General features: G+C 39.6%; 2 protein-coding genes across 2 annotated transcripts in view; one reads left to right on the top strand and one right to left on the bottom strand.

Moving 5' to 3' along the window:
• The window catches only part of stag1a (STAG1 cohesin complex component a), a 44327-nt gene extending 34634 nt beyond the window's left edge, over nucleotides 1-9693 (top strand). Inside the window, exons 16-34 of the mRNA XM_066708902.1 lie at nucleotides 212-315; nucleotides 415-507; nucleotides 674-763; nucleotides 875-1078; nucleotides 1187-1257; nucleotides 1399-1486; nucleotides 1634-1714; nucleotides 2005-2097; nucleotides 2212-2386; nucleotides 2643-2782; nucleotides 3031-3132; nucleotides 4932-5080; nucleotides 5479-5607; nucleotides 5821-6026; nucleotides 6477-6648; nucleotides 6799-6909; nucleotides 7148-7262; nucleotides 7480-7560; nucleotides 7835-9693. Coding sequence (XP_066564999.1) covers nucleotides 212-315; nucleotides 415-507; nucleotides 674-763; nucleotides 875-1078; nucleotides 1187-1257; nucleotides 1399-1486; nucleotides 1634-1714; nucleotides 2005-2097; nucleotides 2212-2386; nucleotides 2643-2782; nucleotides 3031-3132; nucleotides 4932-5080; nucleotides 5479-5607; nucleotides 5821-6026; nucleotides 6477-6648; nucleotides 6799-6909; nucleotides 7148-7262; nucleotides 7480-7560; nucleotides 7835-7858 — 2228 coding nt within the window. The 3' untranslated portion in view covers nucleotides 7859-9693. The remainder of the gene's footprint in view (nucleotides 1-211; nucleotides 316-414; nucleotides 508-673; nucleotides 764-874; nucleotides 1079-1186; nucleotides 1258-1398; nucleotides 1487-1633; nucleotides 1715-2004; nucleotides 2098-2211; nucleotides 2387-2642; nucleotides 2783-3030; nucleotides 3133-4931; nucleotides 5081-5478; nucleotides 5608-5820; nucleotides 6027-6476; nucleotides 6649-6798; nucleotides 6910-7147; nucleotides 7263-7479; nucleotides 7561-7834) is intronic.
• A 1769-nt stretch (nucleotides 9694-11462) lies between these two features.
• pccb (propionyl-CoA carboxylase subunit beta) lies at nucleotides 11463-21167 on the bottom strand. The gene is made up of 15 exons (XM_066708906.1): nucleotides 20901-21167; nucleotides 19461-19580; nucleotides 19088-19156; nucleotides 16966-17022; nucleotides 16614-16727; nucleotides 16392-16502; nucleotides 16001-16109; nucleotides 15011-15131; nucleotides 13711-13792; nucleotides 13447-13570; nucleotides 12992-13099; nucleotides 12673-12773; nucleotides 12326-12424; nucleotides 12088-12187; nucleotides 11463-11702 (listed from the first exon to the last, which is right to left on the bottom strand). The coding sequence occupies exons 1-15, from the start codon at nucleotides 21135-21137 to the stop codon at nucleotides 11581-11583; spliced, it is 1674 nt and encodes a 557-aa protein (XP_066565003.1). The 5' UTR covers nucleotides 21138-21167; the 3' UTR covers nucleotides 11463-11580.
• Between the last annotated feature and the right edge of the window lie 1804 nt (nucleotides 21168-22971).

Here is a 22971-nt window from a genome sequence, read left to right on the forward strand (position 1 = left end):
AACTTTATAATTGTGCAGATTTGTTTTCCCAATAGAACAATATAAGCCATCTAAACTAGAAACTCGATATCCATTTCATGGGTGGTGGGAAACACCTGCAAGTTATTAGGCATGAATCTATTTTCTCTAGTTTCTTTTGTTTCTCTTCTGATATTTTTTAGTTTTTTTCGGACTTACATTATTGTAATTGACTTTTTCCTCCTTGTTGTAGTGTTGTCTGACAGGCAGGAGAGTGCACTGATAGAGCTGATGGTTTGTACCATTCGACAGGCAGCAGAGGCACACCCCCCAGTTGGCAGAGGAACTGGGAAGAGGGTAAGATTTATGAGGGCTTCAACTTCTGACTGAAATGCAATATTTGTTTACATGTTAGAGGGAAAAAAAACAAAAAATACCCCATACATTTTTCTGTAGGTTCTCACTGCCAAAGAAAGAAAAACGCAGATTGATGACAAGAATAAATTAACAGAACACTTCATTATGGCACTTCCAATGTTACTTTCTAAGGTAAGACTTGTAAGAGCATGTGTCCTAAGTGATGTTTCATATTTTAAATGCATTTTAAATTTTATTATAATATCTTACAATGCATTTTGAAAAGTCTCTTTTGTTTTTATGTCCTTCAATTGACTATATATATATATATATATTTTTTTTTTTTTTCATTTTAAAGTATCAAGCTGATTCTGAGAAGGTGGCAAACCTCTTACAGATCCCTCAGTTCTTTGACCTAGATGTGTACAGCGCTGGGAGGATGGAGAAGGTAAAGGCTTAGCTGCTTTGTGCTGGTTTTGATCAGCCCTATTGTTTACCAACTGTATATTACATTCAGGTGAAGCTACAATCTTTTAGTTTCCTCCTTTTTCTTTCTCAGCACCTAGATGCCTTGTTGAAGCAGATCAAGTTTGTAGTGGAAAAGCACACAGAGACGGAAGTCCTGGAGGCGTGCAGTAAAACGTACAGCATCCTGTGCAGTGAGGAGTATACCATCATGAACCGAGTGGATATAGCCCGCAGTCAGCTCATTGACGAGATGGTGGACCGCTTCAGCCACTCTGTGGAAGACTTGCTGCAAGAGGTCTGTAGAGCCATGCATGGCTCTGAGCTGGTGTTACATTCCTGATCCAAATCCAGTGGGAGACCGTAGCGGATCTTAAATTAACTTGAAACTTGAAACTTTTCTCAGGGTGAAGAGGCGGACGACGACGACATCTACAACGTGCTTTCAACTCTGAAGAGGCTGACCGCATTTCATAAGTAAGTTTAGGGCTTTGTGTGTCTGGTATTCACGCTCACTATGCAGGTTGCCTTTTCTAGAAGTTTTGATTTTGATAATGGTGTTTGATTTTTATTCATCATTTTGGTTTAATTAAAACTGTAAATTTTCTTCCTTTACAGTGCACATGATCTCACAAAGTGGGACTTGTTTGGGAATTGCTACAGGTTGCTGAAGACTGGTATTGAACAAGGGTCAATGCCAGAGCAGGTAAAAAGCTAAACCCTGCATTGATAATGTTCTGGATTATTATTCTTTAAGTTGTTTAAGGTTTAAACTTAATTTAAACTTTTGTTATGGCATTTGTCATGTTTCTCTCTCTTTGGTGTTCTATGAAGTTTATTTTTTGTCATCTAGATTGCAGTGCAGGCTCTGCAGTGCTCACATTACTCCATTTTATGGCAACTAGTCAAGATCACAGAAGGCTCCCCCTGCAAGGTACATTTTGTTATTGGTTTAAGTTGTGTGGCAATAAAAGCAGTTCCTCTTCCTCTGCCGGCTGTCTTGATTTACAGCTTGTAATTTTAAAAGAATGCTATGGGGCATGTCTTTTATTTTCAATGCACGGTAGGACATCAGGTTTATTAATGCCCACAGAATAGTTTAATGAAAACCTTGACTGTGTTCTCTTTCATTGGTACAGAAAGGTTCCAAAATGAATGCATTGTCTCTCCTTTAACCTCAGGGATACTCCTGTCTTCTCATGAGTGTGTTGTGTTGTTTCGTAGGATGATCTCATTGCACTAAGGAGGGTTGTCAAATCTTTCCTGGCTGTTTGTCAGCAATGCCTGTCGAATGTCAACACTCCAGTGAAGGAGCAGGTAACTAAAGAGCTAGTTCTCTTTCTGCAGCAAGTGTGCTTTGAGAGCATTACTGCTTTTTTTGCAATGTGTTAGTGACCCCGAGTAGTAACCTGGCTGCCCTACCTGCTTCAGGCTTTCATGCTGCTGTGCGACCTGTTGATGATCTTCAGCCACCAGCTGACGACGGGGAGCAGGGAAGGCCTGCAGCCTCTGGTGTTCAACCCAGACGCGCCGCTCCAGAACGAGCTCCTCAACTTCGTTCTGGACCACGTCTTCATAGATCAAGATGAGGAGAACCAAAGCATGGGTGAGCGCAATAGTTCAGTGTGGAACTTGTGAATCTGTTTATGTATTTATTATGCCTGTTTGCAATGAATTAGGAAAATGTATGTATACAGAGTTGTAGAAGTTGGAACACTTATTTTGTTATAGCTGGTTTGCTTATTTATCGGTTTTATGACTAGAGTAGAGTATCCTACTTTCCCTGTTCTGAGGGTTGCTGTTTTACTTGTTCTGATGTCCCCTGTTCATTTATTTTTATTTTACGTGTGTTTTGTTCACAGAGGGAGATGAAGAGGATGAAGCTAACAAGATTGAGGCCTTACACAAGAGGAGGAACCTATTGGCAGCCTTTAGCAAGCTCATTATCTATGACATTGTAGACATGCATGCTGCTGCTGACATCTTCAAACACTATATGAAGGTATGGCTTTGTCTGTCTTTACTGCATATATATTCCTTTTTTTCATATTACATTCTCTTCAAGTTACAAAGTAATTTGGATTAAACGCTTCCTAAAACAATGGCGTTCATATCTTGCCTTGATCTGAGAGCAGTTATATCAATTAAAATAGTAGCATTTATGTAACTACATTGATGATTTTTGGAGGGGGGAGGGGGTTACGCATATTTGGAAAGTCTCATTTCAATAATAATTTTTTTCTTTCTCAGTACTACAATGATTATGGAGATATCATCAAAGAAACGCTAAGTAAAACCAGGCAAACGGACAAGATCCAATGTGCCAAAACTCTCATCCTAAGCTTGCAACAGGTAAGGAAATGCAAACTGTGCTGTGTTGAACTGAATCAACACAGAAGCCTTTCATTTACAAAACAATTGATTCACACTTTGAATTGAAAGGATCCCCATATACTGCAGTATATACAGTGAGGGAAAAAAGTATTTGATCCACTACTGATTTTTGTACGTTTTCCCGCTGACAAAGAAATGATCAGTCTATAATTTTAATGGTAGGTGTATTTTAACAGTGAGAGACAGAATAACAGCAAAAAAATCCAGAAAAACGCATTTCAAAAAAGTTATAAATTGATTTGCATGTTAATGAGGGAAATAAGTATTTGATCCCCTATCAATCAGCAAGATTTCTGGCTCCCAGGTGTCTTTTATACAGGTAACGAGCTGAGATTAGGAGCACTCTCTTAAAGGGAGTGCTCCTAATCTCAGCTCGTTACCTGTATAAAAGACACCTGTCCACAGAAGCAATCAATCAATCAGATTCCAAACTCTTCACCATGGCCAAGACCAAAGAGCTGTCCCAAGGATGTCAGGGACAGGATTGTAGACCTACACAAGGCTGGAATGGGCTACAAGTCCATCGCCAAGCAGCTTGGTGAGAAGGTGACAACAGTTGGTGCGATTATTCGCAAATGGAAGAAACACAAAATAACTGTCAGTCTCCCTTGGTCTGGGGCTCCATGCAAGATCTCACCTCGTGGAGTTTCAATGATCATGAGAACGGTGAGGAATCAGCCCAGAACTACACGGGAGGATCTTGTTAATGATCTCAAGGCAGCTGGGACCATAGTCACCAAGAAAACAATTGGTAACACACTACGCCGTGAAGGACTGAAATCTTGCAGCGCCCGCAAGGTTCCCCTGCTCAAGAAAGCACATGTACAGGCCCGTCTGAAGTTTGCCAACATCTGAATGATTCAGAGGAGAACTAGGTGAAAGTGTTGTGGTCAGATGAGACCAAAATCAAGCTCTTTGGCATCATCTCAACTCGCTGTGTTTGGAGGAGGAGGAATGCTGCCTATGACCCCAAGAACACCATCCCCACCGTCAATCATGGAGGTGGAAACATTATGCTTTGGGGGTGTTTTTCTGCTAAGGGGACAGGACAACTGCACCGCATCAAAGGGACGATGGACGGGGCCATGTACCGTCAAATCTTGGGTGAGAACCTCCTTCCCTCAGCCAGGGCATTGAAAATGGGTCGTGGATGGGTATTCCAGCATGACAATGACCCAAAACACACAGCCAAGGCAACAAAGGAGTGGCTCACGAAGAAGCACATTAAGGTCCTGGAGTGGCCTAGCCCATCTCCAGACCTTAATCCCATAGAAAATCTGTGGAGGGAGCTGAAGGTTCGAGTTGCCAAACGTCAGCCTCGAAACCTTAATGACTTGGAGAGGATCTGCCAAGAGGAGTGGGACAAAATCCCTCCTGAGATGTGTGCAATCCTGGTGGCCAACTACAAGAAACGTCTGACCTCAGTGATTGCCAACAAGGGTTTTGCCACCAAGTACTAAGTCAAATGGGTCAAATACTTATTTCCCTCATTAACATGCAAATCAATTTATAACTTTTTTGAAATGTGTTTTTCTGGATTCTTTTTTGTTGTTATTCTGTCTCTCACTGTTAAAATACACCTACCATTAAAATTATAGACTGATCATTTCTTTGTCAGTGGGCAAACGTACAAAATCAGCAGGGGATCAAATACTTTTTTCCCCCACTGTACATGCCTGCCAGTACAAGTGTCACCTGTAGTATTTTCACCTGTAACGATGTGAAAATGATGCATCTGGATTGTGTTCTTGTTTTAGCTCTTCAATGAGCTTATTCAGGATCAAGGCCCTAACCTGGACAGAACATCCTCTCATGTCAGTGGAATTAAGGAGCTGGCTCGCAGATTCGCACTAACATTTGGTCTGGATCAGATCAAAACGAGAGAGGCTGTTGCTACTCTCCATAAGTGAGTACAGGCATCTTTAACTCCGGCAGAGAATAATGTCTTCAGACACTTTCTTCACACCCTGAAATAGGCTATTTACTGGATAAGGAAAGTCTTTAATTGTTCTGCAGCAGAAATGCAGTTCCCAATAATAAAAGCATTAAGTCTGTTAACTAAACAGCTCTTGTATGTATTACCTTTAAGTCGGTTAGGGTTCACTATCTATTTTTGCTATATTAATTACACTTGAATGAGGGCAAGGTTGATTCATTTGCATGGGATACCGCACCAAATATGAACTTTCTATTACATCTCCATTGTACTATAGGCCATTGCCATTAAAATTGAGTAGCAGCTGTGCTTGTTTATTTCTGATAAAATGGAAAGATCTTCATTGGTGCTTAATTTTCATTTTCCAGGGATGGTATAGAGTTTGCCTTTAAATATCAGAACCCCAAAGGACCTGAATTTCCTCCTCCAAACTTGGCTTTCCTTGAAGTCCTCAGTGAATTCTCCTCCAAGCTGCTTCGTCAGGACAAGAAAACTGTGTAAGTAGGATAGCTTTTGTAAGTTTTTAAAGGATTGTTTCCCGATACTAGAAAATAATTATTATGTGTCCCCTTGCCTCTGCCTTCTGCTTGTGTGCTCAATATCATGTGTAGAAGCATCAGCCAAATAGAAATTGAGCTTATAAAAACGGCCTACTAGTCCGGTGACTGCAGTAGGGTTAACAGCTCTCCTTTCATCCACCTTCCCTTCAGCCACTCGTACCTGGAGAAGTTCATGACGGAGCAGATGATGGAGCGGCGCGAGGATGTGTGGCTGCCTCTAATCTCCTACAGGAACTCCCTCCTGACCGGTGGAGATGAGGACCGCCTGTCCGTCACCAGCGGCAGCAGCAGCAGTAAAGCTGCCTCGGTGCGCAGCAAGAAAGGCCGGCCGCCGCTGCACAAGAAGAGGATAGACGGTGAGGACGAGCATGCTGTTACTGGGCTATACTGGGCTGGTATAGGATCCTTGGAACACTTATTTATTAATGGACACCAAACGAGCACGATGGGTCGAATGGCCTCCTCTCGTTTGTAAACTTTCTTATGTTCTTATGGTGTACACAGCACTTACCAGTGCTGTCATGCATCTCCTGTTGCTACCAAATAAGAAAGCAAGGCCGGCGCTTTAGCCTTTTTACATATAGATTAGAAATTATAGGCTTAGGGTTAGAAGAACTAAATTGGTATACGCTTCCTGTGATGATCATTTTGTAATGTCTCCTAAATATTAACTGTTTGATGAAGGCCTCACCAAATAATGTATATAAGGGTTTGTGGTTTTTATAAATCGGATCAAACTGAAAATCTGTAGTTGCATGTTTGCATGAGTCTTCTGTGTCTGATTCCTCCGGTCTGTGAACCTGTAGAGGAGAGTGTCGAAGGCTCCTGGCTCATGAGGAACGACACCATTCAGACCCCAGGGGCACTGCAGACGCCACAGCTGACCTCCACCGTTCTCCGGGAAAACCCCCGGCAAGCTGGCGAACACATACCAGATCAAGACTCTGAGCCGGGCTCCGAGACCGACTACGTGCACAAGTAAGCGTTTCTAATATGTAAAGTCTGACTTGGGTGAGAGGGTTGAAACGCACTTTATGCTGTTCATTGAGAGTTAAACCAGCCTCAATTCCTGCTGCTAAAGGCTTCTGGTAAGTCCCTTTTAATCTAACCAATTATTGCCATCATCAGTCAACAGATGCAGATGTCCTGGTTAGGGCAGCAGAAGCTGGAGGAAGTGAACCGGAAAGACCGAACGGGCATGAACTACATGAAGGCCAGAGCTGGGGTCAGACAGACTGTGTAAGTTCAGATGCAATTCTACCTGTATTTACTCACTGGAGGTTCCCAATATGTAGCTAATCTCTACTACAGTTTTATAGCTTTGATTTGAATATTTTGTGTATTCAGATTATTGCTATATTCAGGAACCCCCCATGGAAAGCAATGCAATAGTTAATTTACAATTGCTGTTGAATACACAATCGAGCATTTGAAAACCCTGTATACAGTTGTTCAATGGTTGGTTTCTCTTTCCCAGCCGTGGCCTCATGGAGGATGACGCGGAGCCCATCTTTGAAGACGTGATGATGTCGTCACGCGGACAACTGGAGGACATGAATGAGGAGTTTGAGGACACCATGGTCATCGATCTGGTGAGATTTGAGTCATTCATTCTATGTTTTGCGAACTGTAAGCATTTGATTATGAATGCAGGGGTGTAGAATGCTTCAAACACATTTTAGAACTAATGCAAAATTGTCTTTGACACCTATGGATAATACTTAATATAAAGCATGTTCCTGATCTTAATTTTGAATGATCTGATTTCAGAATAGTTATGTATTTGTGTTATGATCTATATTTTTGCAGCCCCCTTCAAGGAACAGGCGAGAGAGAGCAGAATTGAGACCAGACTTCTTTGACTCTGCAGCTATAATAGAAGACGACTCGGTAACTAACTCCTCACATAACATCGCTGCAATCTGAATAACTAAAACTTGATCACTTTTTTTATGCCCAAGATTTTCTTTTTTTCTAAAACCAAAGTGTTGTAGATACTCTTAAGATAATGATTTCAATATTCTGCCCATGGTAATGTTTATTTTTTTCACATTCAACCTTTGTCAAAATTAAGTTTTAGCCTTTTGATGCAGCTAGTAAATGTGAATGAGATTTTGTTTTCGAATGTCTTAAACAATTGACATTTCCGAATTTGTTTAAACAGGGTTTTGGGATGCCCATGTTCTGAAGAACCAGGAAAACATTTCAAGACGAGAACTGAAGTGTGTTTGGAGCAAGGGGCCTTCATACTGTGATTGCTTGTTATAAACATTCTAAAAATTGATCAACTTTATTTTGACAAAAAAAAGAAAAGAAAATTAAATAAAAAAGAAATCGTCAGTCAGAAGATGCAGAAAAGGATCAAAAAGCTTGTTGCTCGTATAGTGACTGGTGGTGGTGCCTCCCAGAAATGGGTAGCTGCAGAAACTGTCAACTAACAGTGGAGGTACTGGTGCTACGTTGGTTTAAGTAGGTGTTACTCCTCACAATAGACACCACACACAATAGTCTTTTCATTGCAGAGAGAAAAAAAGGAAATCTTACAATTCATATGAAAAAAACAAATTTCTAAAAAGAAAAATCAGTTAAACCCCATTCATGCTTAAAACGTATTCTTTGAAACCCATTGCTTATGTTTATTAGCAATGCAAGATATGTTGTGAATCACACTGGATTTGGTTAACATGTGGTACGCTTTAATTATCTTTGGAATTTAGATTCCACTCTCCCATGTTTTAAAGATGTAAATGTTATAATTGTTTCTGAGCACAGGTCTCTGATACTGTACAGTCACTTGCAGTTTGGTTCAGTTTTCTTTCTGTTCACCATATTTTTATATGCATATAACAGGTTTATATATATATATACACAGTCCTTAAAAACATTTTATTTATTTATATATATATAAAAATAAATATATTTTTTTAAGGACTGTCCTTTACTTAGCCAAAAAATACTGGGTTTAGATTTTACCCCCTGGACATTCAGTAATTTTGTGGTGATAAATTAAGTGATTTAAATCATGGAAAACCTAATTATTCTTTCTTGATTAACACACTAATTTGTGTCTTCTAAAATATTCCTACTAGGTCTGAAATTGTCCCTGGGATTGGCAACATATCGGCCAACACAGTCCCTTGAAACGAGAGTACCTAGATTTTACAGAACTGGTTTTTGTTATCCGTGTTTATGGGAAAACGAAATCTTTGTATCTTTGTGTATAATATTGTTGAGATACTGCAGCAGCTTGACAGCTCAAGTTTTAATTCTAACAATTCCTGACAAACGGGATTCTTTTAAAGCAACACAACTTCTGGGTCTCATTTTACGACAAATAAAGACACCAAGCATTTTTACATGTACAGTTTAAGGTAGCTCTTAACGAGTATTTTCCAGGAAGCCACACAGATCATTTACCCAGGTTTTTAAACAAATAAAGTAAAAAAATATTTTGAATTTTAGTAGTTTTAGTATGAAGTTTTGAATCAAGTGAGATTTTTGTCAAATGTTTGTACAGTTCTATTTGGACAGATCTGTTGCCAAATGATAGTGGACAACATGCTAATCCAACCACTGGCAAGTCAGGACTTGTTTTGACTGCAGTAAAATTAAATGAAGTCTAGAATGTGTAATGGATTGAACTAGTTAACTAGTCCTGAAGTGTGTGGTTGGTTTAAAATGTTACCACTGTAGTTCTGTGGGCATAGAAGCATAATAGATGCTGCATGGTTTGAGTCCTAGTCGCAACAAACCTTGTGCTTCACAGTTACCTGTATCAAAATGGAATTCTAATTTAGACAGTATTGTAGAGTGCATAACAAGGTTTCATATTTAGGTACCTTCAAGGTGCATTTCAAATTCAGTTCAAATTCAATAGCTTTTATATTTCAAGTGTCTCCTTGATTGGTTTTGCTAGTAATCCTGTAAATTGTACATTTTCAATATTAAAAAAAAAAAAAGTTTTTTTTGTACAATTTAAAGCTGATGCGTCACCTTTTCCTTTAATAAACTGTTCTAAAACTGCTTTGCTTTTTGTGAATTTCTAACACATGATGATTATTCTTTTCAGGTGCAATGCTGATCTTATATTCCATAGCAATTTAAATCTACAGATGGGTGACAGAAAAATCCTGAATAAATGAGTAGAGGAACATAAGGAATGCAGATGCCTCTAAAGAGGTGTATTACATGATCCAATTAAACAATTAACATCCTATCATGCTCTGTGGCATGTATTCAAATGCTGAACAGGCCCAGCTGACCTTGATTTTGGATCAAGATGGCAAGAGGAATGGATCTAAGTGACTTTCAAAGTAGGGTCATTATTGGGGCACGAATGGCAGGAGCTTCCGTCACAAAGACTTTTCAACTGGTTAGTGTTTTCGACAAGTGGGTGAGTGCATGTGTGGCGACACCAAGAGAATGGGACAGGCCTGACTGCTTGACCCCTACAGCATAACAGAGCCTCTGGACCCCCTCACTGTAGGGGTCATTTTTCCTGGCATGGTTTGGGTCCACTTGTACCCTTAGAGGGAAGGGTCACTGCAAATGATCACCTTTATCCTATGGTGAAACTTTCTATCCTGATGGGAGTGGTCTCTTCCAGGATGACAATGCCCCCATCCACAGGGCACGAGGGTCACTGAATTGTTTGATGAGTATGAAAATTGTGAATCATATGCTATGGCCTTCGCAGTCACCAGATCTCAACCTAATTGAACACCTATGGGAGATTTTGGACTGACATGTTAGACAACGCTCTCCACCACCATCATCAAAACACCAAATGAGGGAATATCTTTTGGAAGAATGGTGTTCCATCCCTCCAGTAGAACTGTTTCTAACTGGAGTGAGGTTGTTAGTGGAGTTCCACAGGGATCAGTACTAGGGCCTGTGCTTTTTCTAATTTATATTAATGATCTGGATGCTGGGATAGTTAGCAAACTTGTCAAATTTGCAGATGATACTAAAATAGGTGGGTCAGCAGCTACAATCTCAGCAGCACAGGTTATTCAAAGGGACTTAGATAATATTCAGTTGTGGGCCGATACCTGGCAGATGAAATCCAATGTGGACAAGTGCAAGGTAATACATGCAGGTTACAAAAAATATCCACTATAATTTGACTATGGGAGGAATAGAACTAGATGAAGTAACACATGAGAAAGACCTAGGAGTCTATGTGGACTCCTCACTTTCTCCATCCAAACAGTGTGGGGAAGCAATAAAAAAGGCAAACAGATTATTAGGGTATATTGTCAAAAGTGTAGAATTTAAAACAAGGGAAGTAATGTTAAGACTGTACAATGCACTAGTTAGGCCTCATTTGGAATACTGTGTGCAGTTCTGGGCTCCACACTTCAAGAAAGATATCACTGCTCTAGAGGCAGTTCAGAGGAGAGCAACCAGACTTATTCCAGGTCTGAAGGCAATGGCCTACTGAGAGACTGAGGGAACTGAACCTTCTCACCCTGGAACAGAGGAGACTATGTAGGGACTTGATTCAAGTCTTCAAAATCATGGAAGACATCAAACCAGAGCAGCTTTTCCAGATCAGCAGGGGCACCTGGGACACAAATGGAAATTGGGCTTCATGGCATTCAAGATGTAAAACAGGAGACAAATGAGTGAATGTCATCAAGAATAAAATGTCACAATAGAAAGTGGTTAAAAAAAAAAGTGTGTAGACTACACCAGCCCCCCCACAACTGCACAATCCAGTGAAAGCATATTGCAGTTAATACAGGACAAATGTTTTCCCCAGATACAAGATGGAATATTGTCTGACAGCATTTTTTTTCCTGTTGAAAAACTTTTTATTTGATTGTATTAAAGATCTACAAGACAACCTTTCTTAAAAAGGAATTGAGGAGTCTGCTGTTACAAACTATCATTTTCTCTGGCACACATTTAGAGAGGAATGTTGGCATGTTTTTTCCAGGGGTTTGTTTGCTTTTTGCTTGCCAGAACCTCCAGATCCCGGCAGATTCGCCTTCGGGTGCTGGATGGTTGAATGATGTCATCCACAAATCCTACAGAAGGCAAATAGAGCAATCTGTAAACCTCAGTGGTTGAAAGGGCAGATATATGTACATTTCTATACACGTAAGTCTTTTAACAACCACCATGTGTATTAAAGATGCTTTCTTCATACAGTGGTGTCTTCCTAAACTCTATATCCCAGAAAAGCTGGTCCTACAGGGCTGTAAACACATCTGAATTGTTTTCCCCAAGCCCCTTAATAAATTTTCAACGATTGTGCCAGGTATTTAGTAATTCATGATTAACAGCTACAAAACTTGTAGGATTGTTGCACTCCAGGATTGCTCTATCCTATGATTTATTTGGTTAGTCATGGTTCATACATCAAAACCTCTACTAAGCAAGAACAAAACTTTAGATTAAATAAAATCATACCCCTGACAGCGGCTGGGAATGGATTTGCAAACTTCTCCACATATTCAGCCTCGGCCTCTTCCTGATTCTCCTTCCCTCTGAAAATGATTTGCACAGCACCCTGGAAAAGCAGAGTGGTCATATATTGTGCAGCTATACTGAATGGTACGTTATATTTTAGAAAATGCTAGTTTTCATACAAGGCTTTTCTATGAAAGGCAGTTCTGCTTTCACAAAAACAAACATTTTATTTAATTACCTTCGCTCCCATCACTGCAACCTCAGCTGTTGGCCATGCATAGTTCACATCTCCTCTTAAATGCTTGGAGCTCATTACATCATAGGCACCCCCATATGCCTTAAAATAACAAGAACAGGTTACAGACTTCCCATACTGGCATTAATGGTTTGCTGGGGTCAACAAGGTGTCACAATACAAAAACATACCTTTCATATTAAGATATTTTGTAGGTTAAATTATCGGCAAACAAGAAACTAAACCTTAAATATTCCTGAAAGACAGTACTTACAATATAGCATCTAAAAACAAAGCCTTTAACCAGTTCTCAGTTTATGCATTATATATTTAATTGTACGTCATTGTACCTTCCTGGTGATGACTGTGATTTTTGGTATAGTAGCTTCTGCAAAAGCAAACAGCAGTTTTGCCCCATGTCTGATAATACCTCCGTACTCTTGTGCCGTCCCTGGGAATTAAAAGACAACACCAAAAGTTGAATCCACAAATTCCAGCAGATCCACAGTCCTGAAACATATCTAGATATACTAAACTGCTTTGTGAGTGTCTTGGGTATGGAGAGGTAAAGCATGTGCAATTCATGTAAACTACAGGGAAGGGATGTTTTTCCACTGCCTTCACTGGAAGAAAATCAACTAAACCTCAATCAATCAGTCTTCCCCATACCTGGCAGAAATCCAGGAACATCCACAAAGGTGATAATGGGAATATTGAAGGCATCACAGAACCTCACAAAGCGAGCCCCCTTCACTGAGGAATTAATATCAAGGCAGCCTGGGGACAATAAGATCAAGTATGTTAGAGGAAGAGATGGGATTTTTTTTTTTTTTTTTTCTGCAGCAATAAATAAAACACCCTGACTTTGAACTTGAAGTAATGCAGTTTAATAATGATAAAAATAAAAAGTAGTAATTTTTCCTCTGCAAAGCTTTTAAAAGTATACCTATGAGGATCTTCTGTGCAATGAGCATTCAGTTTAATTCTAAGAAGCTGCAAGTACAAAGCCTTTTGTTTTTGACTCCAGTGGATACATTTTCAGGCCGGTCAGAGTTTGGGATCAATAATTACAATGCACTAAAGCTACTGACTCACATTTCACAAGGATTCAGAAGAATTCTCACCTGACGCCACTTTGGGCTGGTTTCCTACTATCCCGACAGTGCGGCCATTCATTCGTGCAAAACCCACCACAATGTTCTTGGCATAGCTCGGCATGATTTCAAAGAATTCTCTTTCGTCCACAATCTGCAAAGCAACAAGACGCATATTTGTGAATTGCACTCAACCTCCACAAGGCTAGCCAGGGAACCTGGGAAATAGCCCTGCAGCCCAGCATCTTTTTGCCCTGCTTAATTACCCTCCTATCATTATTAGTGACTACTTACACCCTGAATAATATCCAGCATGTCATAGGCTTTAGTGGATTCAAAGGGGACTACTGTGTCCAGGCCAGGAACAAGGCGATCACTGCAAAACAAAAAGCAGAACAATCGAATATTGAAATGAACAGGCTAATGAGAATTAAACATTAAGGAGAGCTACAAATGGGAAAAAATAAAGTGTGTGTATGTATATATATTACACATACACTTTTTTTTCCCCATTTCATCACCATCAGCCCATATCAATCCACTGCTTCACCCCAAGATCCACTATCTACAGCTTCTCTTTTCCATGTCATACATACAAAGTTTATAATTTCATCTTCTCATCTTTTTCCCCATCTTGTGCTCATCTATGTAATTTTGGAATCCAATCCATAGCTTATTTTGTCCATCTTCAATCTGTTCTTCTTGCAAAATATGACAGTCATTTTCATTTTAACATTTACCCAGTTAAGTTGAAGACTGTACATCAGCTGTCACAATGAATACATTTTTAAGAATACTTTAAGAAAGCATGAAATAATGCAGTAGAACCACTAGAGGGCTCCCACGCACACACAAAACAAAAACAATTAACACTGCAAATAAATAAACTGAGTTAAAAGAATCTAGTTAGCTGCTTACACATACCCATATAAGAACAAATATGTTTCATGTATGTTTGCAAATTTTTATTTTGCATATCATGATGTGTGTACATTGCATGTACACAAAATCCCCTTGTTAGAGTTAATCAATTGCTGATCCTTTACCTTTATTTTGTACTGTAATGGGAACTACTTTATACAGTTCATACACTTCTGAGGTTACACATTATTTTAGATCCTGTTACAAACAGTCATGAAACCTTATTGGGACATGAGAATGCAGGAAACTGAAAATAATAATAAAAGGGGAAGTGGTGGGGGGGGAAATAATTTACATTTTTAAATCTGAGTATGTAAAAAATACAGAGATGGGGTGGTCTTGCCGCTATGTTTCTACTAGCAGAAAAGTCATAAAACCAATCCACAGACTATCACACACTCACTGTGGAATACAAATATATACTTAAACTACTCAGACGATATAGCAATAATCTCATGTCAGAATCACAGGAATCCCCATTAAGCACCGCATAACCAGAAGTGCTTACCACCTCAAAAGCCAAAAAAACGATGCAGTTCTCCAATGAGATTTTTTTTAAATATTCCTTCTGCACTCCAAAAAGCTCCTTGGAAATTTGATAAAACATCATGCCAAAGAAAAAAGAGAAGATGGTACAGTTGGATTGTTTTGCGATGCACACGCCTGCTCTCACCTGGGGTCCTGGCACTCAATCACTGGAGCTGGGTCTTTGTTACTGAGGGGGAGGAAGTTGAAAAACTGTCTGAGATTCAGCAAGGCATCAATGTCATTCTCAAAAGCTCTGTGGGCCACACCTAAGGGAATTAAGAAGCAAATCTCACAGACAGCTCTGTTTGGTCTCAGGTGTTCAAATCTGCAAAAATACACAATATCTCCCACCTATATTGGCTCAGTGACAAGAATCACTGTGTCAAATCCTTTTAAGTCATTCCTCTGCATTTGCAGATTAGCCTACAAAATTCTAAAAAGGAATTCAGATATTAAAGAGTCACAATCCCCTGCCCAAAATAAATACATACATAAATAAAAGTCAGTGCCAACATCAATACACACACTTCCTAGGGAATAAGTGGCTGAACAACTTTAGCAAAGCACATTTCCTTGTTAATTACACTCTGCTCTCCTTTAGTGTCTGGGTCCTTTGATGTCTTGCCTGCTATCCATTTAAAATCCAAATATATATAAGCTTATTAAGGAAAATAAATCTGCGAATTCTTATGGACAAAAAAGGTGATTATTCATAACTTCATTCAAACAGCTATTTGGTAGAACACTATAGTTGGCTATGTGCAATAAGTAACATTGGTTAATTTGTAATCTGCAGAGACAAGTCATTTGATTTTCTGCAAACCTATACTATACAATACTGTATTTGGCTACACTTATAAAGTTCAGGAAACATGACTAAAGTTTATTTTTATTTTTATATAAATGTTTTATCACGATTCATCCATGGCAAGAAAAAAAAAAAAAAGGAGAGTAATGCCAATGTTGTCATTATCAAATGTTATATATAGTCATCCTTTCCTATTCCTCTTCTTGCATTACACTTTTGTTCGGTAAAAGCAGTTTGTCCTGCAAGCTAAGCTCATGTGCGTTCGGACAGCATGCTGGCAGAGGTAGCAGAGATCTAATGATGTTTGTGACGTCCCCGCTGACTGACCTGACACGGCAGTGTGAGTCTTTGCTCCTCCAAGCTCTTCCTGGGTCACATCCTCATTGGTGACAGATTTCACCACATCAGGACCAGTGATGAACAGATAGGAGGTATCCTGTAAGATGAGCATAGCACAGAAACTCTTTACAGAACATCTGAATTAGGGGGCATCTGTCCGTGCCCCATACAGTATGACAACAAGATAATGGTCGATGTGAGAGAGTACAAATCTTTGGTTTATGGAGAATATCTCCACACAGCAGTAGTGGCAGATCCTAATTTAAGAGATTTGGTCCTGAATTAAAGCATAGTTAGTTCAAGTTTTCAAACAAATGCTTTGATTCATTAATTGAGAGTTGAGGAGGTGGAACCAGAGAGAATGAGAAATTGGACTTACCTTCACCATGAATGTGAAATCAGTTAAGGCAGGGGAGTAGACAGCTCCACCAGCACAGGGTCCCATGATGAGTGAGATCTGAGGAACAACCCCAGAGGCCATGACGTTCCTCTGAGCAAAGAAGGGAAGATAGGAAAGATTTTCAAATTCCCCATGTTTGTTTCATTTTTAATCCACTGCCACAGTTTCTACCCATTCCGTGTGTTCAGATACTCCTCTTACCAAGAAAATGTCAGCATATCCAGCGAGGGACTCCACTCCTTCCTGAATGCGGGCCCCACCAGAGTCATTGAGGCCAATAACTGGGGCACCCACCATCATTGCCTGGTCCATGATCTGTGTCAGGGACCAAAGAACTGTCATTTAAAAAGTTTGACAATAAAATAACTAAAAAAATTAAAATCAGACGAAAGAGCCAGGTTCCATAAGCACCTAATTACTTTCTTTCCAGATACAGAAGTTTAAAACATGATCACAGACTGCTGTTCACATACAGGAATAAATAACCACAGCATTTAATTTCATTTAACGACAGGAGTTTGATCCAGTAGCTAGTTTGTCTTGCAAATCATACCTTACAGATCTTCTGTGCATGAGCTCCAGACAGGCTGCCTCCAAACACAGTGAAATCCTACCAAGAAATATGAAATCAGCAACAAAAACAGCACTGGAAATAACACTGCTGTGCACAAAGGAACGACAACTTAACCTGTTAAATGATTCACTTGCATGTATGTCTTCATGTTTCTGTGTGAATGAAGAATGATTGAAATTAAATAAACACATGCTGAACTTCCTCTTTTTTAATTGCTTTTATGTAGTGTTTATATCCTCTACAAGGCTTTAAGGATAAGTCTTGTTTAAATCCTTGTATTGTAGACTTTGTTTAAGGATCATTGTGAATACTGTGATTTGCGGAAGGAGCAACAAATCTACCTTTATACATACATATTACATACACATAATATATACAGTACTGTGCAAAAGTTTTAGGCAGGTGTGAAAAAAATGCTGTAAAGTAAGAATGCTTTCAAAAATAGACATGTTAATAGATTATACTTATCAATTAACTAAATGCAAAGTGAGTGAACAGAAGAAAAATCTACATCAAATCAACATTTGGTGTGACCACCCTTTGCCTTCAAAGCAGCATCAATTCTTCTAGGTACACTTCCACACAGCTTTTGAAGGAACTCGGCAGGTAGGTTGGCACAAACATCTTGGAGAACTAACCACAGTTCTTCTGTGGATTTAGGCAGCCTCAGTTACTTTTATCTCTTCATGTAATCCAAGACAGACTCGATGATGTTGAGATCAGGGCTCTGTGGGGGCCATACCATCACTTCCAGGACTCCTTCTTCTTCTTAACGCTGAAGATAGTTCTTAATGACTGTCGCTGTATGTTTGGGGTCTTTGTCATGCAGCAGAATAAATTTGGGGCCAATCAGCTGCCTCCCTGGTGGTACTGCATGATGGATAAGTATCTGCCTGTACTTCTCAGCATTAAGGAGACCATTCATTCTGACCAAATCCCCAACTCCATTTGCAGAAATGCAGCCCCAGACTTGCAAGGAACCTCCACCATGCTTCACTGTTGCCTGCAGACACTCATTCGTGTACCGTTCTCCAGCCCTTCGGCGAACAAACTGCCTTCTGCTACAGTCAAATATTTCAAATTTTGACTCATCAGTCCAGAGCACCTGCTGCCATTTTTCTGCACCCCAGTTCCTGTGTTTTCGTGCATAGTTGAGTCGCTTGACCTTGTTGCCACGTCAGAGGTATGGCTTTTTGGCCACAAGTCTTCCATGAAGGCCACTTCTGACCAGACCAGTAAATGGGTGTACCAGGGTCCCACTGTTTTCTGCCAATTCTGAGCTGATGGCACTGCTGGACATCTTCAGATTGCAAAGGGAAGTAAGCATGATGTGTCTTTCATCTGCTGCAGTAACTTTCCTTGGCTGACCACTGCATCTACGGTCCTCAACGTTGCCCGATTCTTTGTGCTTCTTCAAAAGAGCTTGGACAGCACATCTGGAAACCCCTGTCTGCCTTGAAATGTTTGCCTGGGAGAGACCTTGCTGATGTAGCAGAACTACCTTGTGTCTTGTTGCTCAGTCTTGCCATGGTGTATGACTTTTGACAGTAAACTGTCTTCAGCAACCTCACCTTGTTAGCTCAGTTTGGCTGTTCCTCACCCAGTTTTATTCCTCCTACACAGCTGTTTCTGTTTCAGTTCATGATTGTGTTTCAACCTACATATTGAATTGATGATCATTAGCACCTGTTTGGTATAATTGTTTAATCATACACCTGACTATATACCTACAAAATCCCTGACTTTGTGCAAGTGTACCTAGAAGAATTTAAGGCAAAGGGTGGTCACACCAAATATGGATTTAATTTAGATTTTTCTTCTGTTCACTCACTTTGCATTTAGTTAATTGATAAATCTAGATCTATTAACATGTCTATTTTTGAAAGCATTCTTATTTTAAAGCATTTTTTCACATCTGCCTAAAACTTTTGCACAGTACTGTACATACATACATAATGACAGTCTTGTTTATGGGGTTGCCTAGATATCATACTGAGTTATGCAGACTACACATCAGCCATCATCTGAAATCCAAGTTTGTCCCATTTCAAAAGGAAATGTAGGTTAGCCTCAGAACAAATGCATATTCTGTCAAATGTACCTGGCTGAAGATGTACACCAGCCTCCCATTGATGCGGCCCTGTCCAGTCACCACACTGTCCCCGGGATACTGGAAGATAACATTGTTGAAAAAGACCAGAGCTTCGGGAGTTAACAACTGAATCATAAATAAATACACAATTGACCAAGGTCACCCTGCAAAACTCAACAAGCTACGCACTGAGAGATAATTATTGGTTTGCTTTATGGGTTTAGCGAAGTGTTATGGTCATGCTTGAATTTGAAGAAGATGATTACAGACAAATATACTATACTTACAGACTATATGAAAATGAAGAATCTGCAGGTGGTGCATTTCTGACAGGAGCAAACAGTACTGCACAGATACAACAAAGAAAGAAGGGTCATTTCACCTTATTGTGATCAGCTTCCATCCCGAAGTCTGAACACCTGTGCTCCACAAACATGTCATATTCCACAAAGGTGTCTGGATCCAACAGCAGCTCAACCCGCTCTCGAGCTGTCAGCTTCCCCTACGACAAGCAGAATGGGAAAACAACGTCAGCAAATGTATTTAACAGTTGTTGTCAATTATTTTAAATGTATTCATTCTTGCACTTTCAATTGCCTTAATTGTTACGGCCTACTCTTATTAAATATGCCTGTCTGTCCCCACTGCTTGAAACACTAATGTAACCATAGCCACATTTCTCACTTCTTAACTACCCTAGTATAAGATTATTGTACTGTATTTAGTCCAATGCTCTAGTTTTAATCACTTTAACTAGGACCATATTATATGTTCTCCAATATATTTTCTAAAATGCTCATGTGAATTATGCATATTTTGTGAAAACTGTAAGCCACTCTGGGTAAGGGCATCTACTAAGAAATACACTAAAAAAAATAACTAAGCAAACAAAAATAATAATTAAGTCCTGAGTGGTTCAGTTTTGAGGTCTCTCAAGGTGCACAGACTCACCTCAACCACAGGGTGACGCCAAATACATGTAACTGAACGCTTGGAGTATGTTCTGTTGAACTTTTTTTATATATATATAAAAATCAGTACTAAAATATTTACATACATATAATCCAGATGCGTCAGATGTAGGAAGTATAAAGTGAAAGTTAAAATACGTGTGCCTTACTGGTAGTGCAGATATTTGGCATCTGTTTATCTAAGAACTGATTACAAGAAATCTACACATACATGCTTATATTATGATGGTGAATTAAACGCATATTAGTGAAGGGTTTGGTGAGATTACAGTTGTGTATGACCATGTAACTAGATTATTATAATAATAATAATAATAATAATAATAATAATAATAATAATAATAATAATAATAATTGCACAGCATGAGATCACTAGCAAAAAGACACATGGCCTCAATAAGCTCAAAGAAAATGTTTTTAAAAAAGATTATTAATATTATGCAGTACACGATCAATACAACTCAAATGAGAATTAACTGGACAACTGGTTTAACTGGTTTGTAGAAGGGACTGGGTAAAACTCGGGGGTGGGGGGGGGGGGGAATACAAAAACGTCCAAACCAGAAAAAACACTTCTTCTTGGGCTTTCAGCAACTTGTGTTATAATTGAAAATATATATGAATAATTATCTAAAGTCAAGTAAAAGGTTGCAGGGAGGTCATGCGTTTTGATCTTGGAAAATCTATGGCAATAAATTATTACATTGTGTAGTATTTTGTATTAAACAACCGGGAACCTTCATATTTTAAAAAACAAAACAAAAATAGCATTTCAATATTGGATGTTTCGCTGCTATATTGATATGCTGTTGATGCATATGTGATATGTCATTGGCTGCAACGGCACTTACCCTCTTGTGCTGTGCGTCTATTCGGTTCTGACCTCCTCCAATTAGCGCTGCCTTGCGTTTGTTGTCTATCCGTTCTTGCACAGAAACGTGGCCGACAGAGTACAGTCGAGGCAGGCACCGCAGCTCTGATCGGGCCGAGGCCACGGCGCCTCCATGGCTCGGTGGGAATTTCTTGTACAGGGATCTGAATCCGCAAAGCAACCTACAGCCGCGGCTCGCTACAGTGAAGGCCGCCATGGTTGTAACCCTGCAACTTAGTCCTTTCCAATTGGCTAAGGGGTTTCTCTGTCTCAACCAATCGGCTCCTTCTCTTCTCTCGGCGGAACAAATCTGGACGGTCGACAGCGCAGTAGGGTCGTGCAGATTCCCGCTGTTTTGCACAGATCTGCTCTTTGCTTGTAATATTATTGGTTCAGAGGTGCAGATCTGCTGAAATCTGCGCAACGAACGCAATCCGATTATGCAAAGCGCAAGCTGCAAAGAGGTTTGGTTGAGGGAGACCTGCACGACTGGTCAGGGTCCTTACTTTATCATCATGCATTACCATATTGTTGTTTTTTCATCTTTTTATCAATAGATATGCATCAATTGACTCAGTTAACCCAACTGGAATGTTGATCTGGATTTAGATATATTTATCTAGGCTGCAATAACAAAGTGAATATAATGTAGCATTTAAACTCTGAAAATATAATAATTATGTTTAGTTAAGGATTCAGTTAATGAATCACCGAATAACATTGTTTCAACGGGAGGCAGTACTGTAATACATGTACCAATGCACACCTTATGGGTACAAATAACATGACCAGGAAGGAAGTACGATTTGATATGCTGAACGTTTCGTTATGTCATGTAGTGTAGCCTAAAACTGTAGGTTATTTTTATTAACATTGACGTTGATGATGAAAAAATACCATGGCAACTTGCGGAGGAGCCATCACCCAGCAGCGGATGGAGCAGATTGCTGCTGATGATGTGTGTGCGTGTGTATACATATATGTAATGCTCATGTGACAGAGCGGCAGGGACACTGCCCACAAATGTTTCGGAAAAACGAAGCTTTCCGACAACTTACGAAGCAGCCATAATGGATTTTGAATGCGGTATGTCACATAAACCAAGACAAAAGCATACATCCTGGTTTCTTGATCAGATTTGTTTTATTGTTGTGTGTGCGTGTTTTGCTCGGTCGTCGCTTACTGTATTTGAAACGGCACTAGCCTCTGGCGACAAATCCCATCTTAAATCTCAATTTGTCAAACCACCGGAAACAACGGTCTACTCCAGCACCCATAATAAGACGCCTACGTTAGAAATGATATTTGTAGCGTATGTCTTCATATATTTATGTTGTTAAAATAAAATTGATCTTAACATGAAGATGGACAGATATATAGTTTGATACCAGATTACATGTATTAAATAAAACATACGAATGCAGGAAAGTTGGCTTTTTAATCGGCAATATAGTGATGCATGTTTTTTTCTAAAAATCCGTGCATTATTTTCTTCAGAAGAAAAGAAACTGACGCAGATTGCCGATTAGTCATTCTACAGTCTGTCCAGGATTATCCTCGTCTGCTAGCGCTGCACATTTGTAACACATGAATACATTTGCTAGATGTGTTGTTTTCTTAGTTTGAACACGGAACGGATGAATAAGGTAAATCAGAGAGGACTGGAAATATCCGACGGTGAAATGAACTCATTTAGCTGATCAACAATCGTATGGCAACGAACAGCAATATTCGTTCATAAGACCATTTATATTCACCGGCTTTATTTAGACTAATGTTTTGGGATTTTAAAATACAAACGTGGTAAACCGTTATTATACCTTAACGGAAAGGCATACTATAGTCTACGGAAGGCCAGAACATAGTTTTAAGTGCCGTGAAATGAAGCACACAAAGCGAGTGAGAGGGTGGCTCCCCCACACCGCTCTGCCCATTCTTCCTGCTGCATTGTGTTTATTAAGAAAAAACTCCTTACGTAACCAAGGGAACCACGTTATCGCGCGAGTTTTGGGTTATAATCTCGCGAGATGTGAATCGCAGCGCCCCCCTCC

This window comes from Amia ocellicauda, chromosome 7 (genome assembly GCF_036373705.1).
Source record: "Amia ocellicauda isolate fAmiCal2 chromosome 7, fAmiCal2.hap1, whole genome shotgun sequence".
In the NCBI taxonomy this organism is placed as follows: domain Eukaryota; kingdom Metazoa; phylum Chordata; class Actinopteri; order Amiiformes; family Amiidae; genus Amia; species Amia ocellicauda.

Coding starts and splice junctions, on each gene's coding strand:
- pccb (XM_066708906.1), bottom strand. CDS start 21,137: ATGGCGGCCTTCACTGTAGCGAGCCGCGGCTGTAGGTTGCTTTGCGGA. Junction 12,188..12,325: donor TTGCAGTGATGGGAGCGAAG/GTAATTAAATAA, acceptor CTGCTTTTCCAG/GGTGCTGTGCAAATCATTTT. Junction 11,703..12,087: donor ATTCCCAGCCGCTGTCAGGG/GTATGATTTTAT, acceptor TGCCTTCTGTAG/GATTTGTGGATGACATCATT.